Below are 3,924 nucleotides of genomic sequence, written 5' to 3'. Positions count from 1 at the left end.
TCCAGATGGCTTTTGAATATCTGCACGGATTGAGACTCCACATCCTCCCTGGGCAACCTGTGTCAGTGCTCGGTCACCCCTACAGTAAGAAAATGTTTCCTGATGTTTCAGTTTGTGCCCACTGCCTCTGGTCCCATCACAGGTACCACTGAAAAGAGCCTGGCTCTGTCTTTACACTCTCCCTTCAGATATTTATGCACATTGAGATCCCCCCTGAGCTTTCTCTTCTCTAGGCTGAACAGTCCCAGCTCGCTCAGCCTTTCCGCACAGGAGAGATGCTCCAGTCCCTTCATCATCTTTGTGGCCCTTCGTTGGACTCTCTCCAGTATGTCCATGTCTCTCTTGTACTGTGGAGCCCAGCACTGGACACAGTATTCCAGGTGTGGCCTCACCAGTGCTGAGTAGAGGGGAAGATCACCTCCCTTGACCAGCTGGCAACACTCCTCCTAATGCAGTGAAACGCACAAGAATAAGGGTAATTTTTGCTGGAAACAGACATGATCAGAATCTGAACATCTGTGATCTAAAGACCTTACCCCAGGCTGCATATTAAAAGCAGAAGCTCAAGTTTTGTCCACTGCTGCGTTGTTACATTTTTCAACCAACTCTATTCAAGGGAACAACCACTCTGGGGACTGCTTGTTCCATACAGTGTATTTTAGACAATGAATCCTCACTGCTGCTATGGGTGAACAACAGCAGCTCTAGTAGCCTGTTTAAAATGTAGGTGTTGGGACTTCTCATCCAAAGGCCTCCTAATTGCTGGGTAAAGACAGTCTGTCACACAAATGGTAAATATCCACTTTGCCAGCAGGAAAAGACAGGACACATGCCCTTACATACATACTTCGTGGTGTGTGTATTCACACACACTTTTTTTTTTTTTTTTTTTGCTTAGAGTAGAACAACTTACTTTCCCTCCAGTTTGGAAAAGTTCTGTTGTCTTTGTCAAGTCCATGACCACCCTACCCAGCTGGGCTTCTTCAGACACTATCCTATAAGGATCTGTAATCAATAGGAGGTAGGCTCAACAGCAGCCACAACTCCTTGTCATCTCCTTCCTCTTCATGCTTGATGAGAAAAGGATTGTGGGCCTATCTGTTCATGAAAGTGCCATTCTGCTGCAATCTGAGGATAGGCAGAATAGAAGAAGTGAAGAAACATACAAAGAGACTAAAAGCTATCATGTTAGTTTCTGCTAGTTCATTGAAAAATGTCTGAATAATAACTGGAGAATTTCCAAAATACTTAAAAGTGATGATGGAAGGGAAAAAATTAACTTACAGGCATGTAATGCAAAAAGTATTCTGAGGTAATGTCTGTCAGCATGATAAGAATGAGAATTGTTTCAACACTACAAAGAATTTAAATTTGATGCTGCTTTGCTTAAAAAAATATCCACCTATATACAATAATTTAAAAGCCTCTGCTAACATTCCTGTGTTACGTAGGCCAGTTCAAAAAGTACCATTTACATCACTTTTCCAGTTTATAGCAATGTCAACACTGTAGCACTTGCAATTCAAATTAATCTCTATCACTGTAATGGGGACCCCTTCTGTTTTCTATATTATCTTGATGTTCTTTTTTAATACCAAATCCAGAGAGCATCAGAAGACTCTTCTCATCTCACATGTGTTCTTAATGGAGGATTTTTAGAGGGATCTGTAAATAGATAGGACAGGTTTAATGAGAGGGGATCTGTAAATAGATAGGACAGGTTTAATCAGAGGAGATAGATACATTTTTTGGATGCAGTTCTATCTACAGCAGGGATGCTGCGTTTTTCTCCTACCCTTGACCTGAGATACACATATTGCTCATGCTCTGTAGCCCTTCAGTAAAAAGTCTTTGATCAGATCATATAGCGGACAATTTAAACTGACTGAGGCTGCTATGAAAAGTCACATGAAGTACCATGGCATGGAAATGAAAAAAAAAAACCATAATGAAAAGTTGGAGATAAACAGTTGATCTAATAATACAGAAAAGACTGGGGTTTATAAAAAGCAGAATATGGGCATGAGATCTTTGGGCATCTTCAACTACCAGTTTTCAAAGCTGGACAGGTGAACCATAACCTGATACCAAGTTTGTAAGTTAAGGGCTGGGAGGGGGGGAGCAAGGTTCAGTCATTCATTACTTTCCTGACAAAGTTCAGGTTCCAAGTTCCTTTGTTGTTCAGGTGTGTAAAACACCATGCATAGGATTTAAATCAACACACATGATGGAAGACAGGGATCAAGTCACCTTTATTCTGTGATTTCAGAAGTTCATGAACAAAAAAAACCAACTCAGTAGCTGCCTAAGTCTGTGTATCATCACTGTTTTTTAACGTCAAGGGCTCTGCAAATTCAACAACCTAAAGAACACAGACTGCATGTCAAGCCGCATCATTTTATTTTTAGCTACTAATACTTTAAAGCACTTAATTAAGTGCTTTTCATTGTATCTTTGGTCCCTGTTACCACTACAACAAATCCCATTCCTCTCCGTGCCTATGCTAGCAGCCCAGTTCTTCACATTAATGCAGGTTTCTGTTCTTTATTTTTACTCCCTGTTTTTAATCCTGTTGGACAATTATCAGACCTTCTCATGTCTACACACTTACCTCTAGCTATCTTGCTGGGATATATTTTCCGAAATGGCTTGAATTCATCAGGTGGGGGGAAGTCTTCCACAGAATGGAATGTAAATTTAGATTCGAAGTCATCTGGGAAGTTCCCGGGAAATAAACATCAGTCACTGTTAGAGAGATACTTAAAAAAATTGCCACAAGTAATTTCGATTAAAAATGCTGACTCATTTTCCCCTGGAACTGATAGTGGCTCACTCCATATAAACAATCTTGATGAGTACTTTTGTGAGCCATCCAAGTTTTCTGGCTTAATTGCAAACACTGCCTGGTACTAACTGAAGTTAAGCTTCTGGCTGCCATTCCACTTACCTATCTATCTGCCTTGATGATATTGTGGTAGTAGAGGTATTCCTAGATGGTTTTCAAGCCATTTTTACCTATAAGCAAGAATGAATGGCCAGTTCATCAGACCACAAAAACAATTCTTAGCAGTCTTTGGTCTATCAGATTGAAACTACTAAATGTCCATGAACTGGTTTTAAGAATAGTAATATAAGCACACCACAGCAGCTTTTCACAATCTTAAATAATTTTGCAGGTAGTGCATGCTTTTCTTGTCTACTGGATGATTCAAAACCTTTGTGAAAAAGCCTTCATTTTCTCTCATTGTATAAGGTTGTACAAAAGTGTTTCTAATGGGTCTAGTTATGCTACCCTGTTACTGCCATGAGAAAGTCTTGAATGAGTTTTTGAGGTCTGACATACACAGGCTTTTGTACTAAAATCATTAACTAAGACTAAGAGATCTAATTTAGATGATATTACCGATGATGTGCATATTTCCATTTTTAAGTGGTGGGTAGGGGTCATAAGCTGTAGCCCAGGCTGAGATTCCAGACTTGCTCGTAAGTTCAGTTGTTGGTGATCTTGCTGGTGGCTGTGGAGGAGTGACTAGCTTCCCAGCACCGGTTCCTTAAAAAGAAGCAGCAGACCAGCACATAAACATCATCGTGACTTAAGAAACCCGACAGTAAGCTTTGCACAAAAGTGGAGGGAGTGTAGAAGGAATGCAGTATTTGGGGCAAACTTACCCAGCTATTGTAGGGTACTTCATAGCTGCTGTTTCTCAAGCCTGACCATGGGTTTATAGCATTAAGCATTAAATTTAAGTCACTATTGGAGTTGGCTGGGGCTTGCTATTTCTAGTTCTAGGGAAAGTCTGACATTGTGAAGTACTGTTTTGTCCCAGTCTAGAGGGGAAGTCTGTCCTTCCACTTTCACAAGAACAAGCAGCTTCTTTAAAAAAAAAAAAAACCCAAACATTAAGCATAAAAAAAAAAACAAAC

General features: G+C 40.2%; 1 protein-coding gene across 1 annotated transcript in view; it reads right to left on the bottom strand.

The window, feature by feature from the left end:
* Positions 1-388: 388 nt before the first annotated feature.
* WIPF3 (WAS/WASL interacting protein family member 3) overlaps positions 389-3,924 on the bottom strand; it is a 16,869-nt gene continuing 13,333 nt past the window's right edge. Inside the window, 3 exon segments of the mRNA XM_019474486.1 lie at positions 389-1,665; positions 2,612-2,713; positions 3,404-3,550. Of these exon segments, the coding sequence (XP_019330031.1) occupies positions 1,625-1,665; positions 2,612-2,713; positions 3,404-3,550 (290 nt within the window). The 3' untranslated portion in view covers positions 389-1,624.

This window comes from Aptenodytes forsteri, unplaced genomic scaffold, assembly GCF_000699145.1.
Source record: "Aptenodytes forsteri isolate BGI_AS27 unplaced genomic scaffold, ASM69914v1 Scaffold9, whole genome shotgun sequence".
NCBI lineage: Eukaryota > Metazoa > Chordata > Aves > Sphenisciformes > Spheniscidae > Aptenodytes > Aptenodytes forsteri.
The sequence above is the reverse complement of the archived record's forward strand: the minus strand, read 5'-3'. Positions and strand labels throughout refer to the sequence as shown.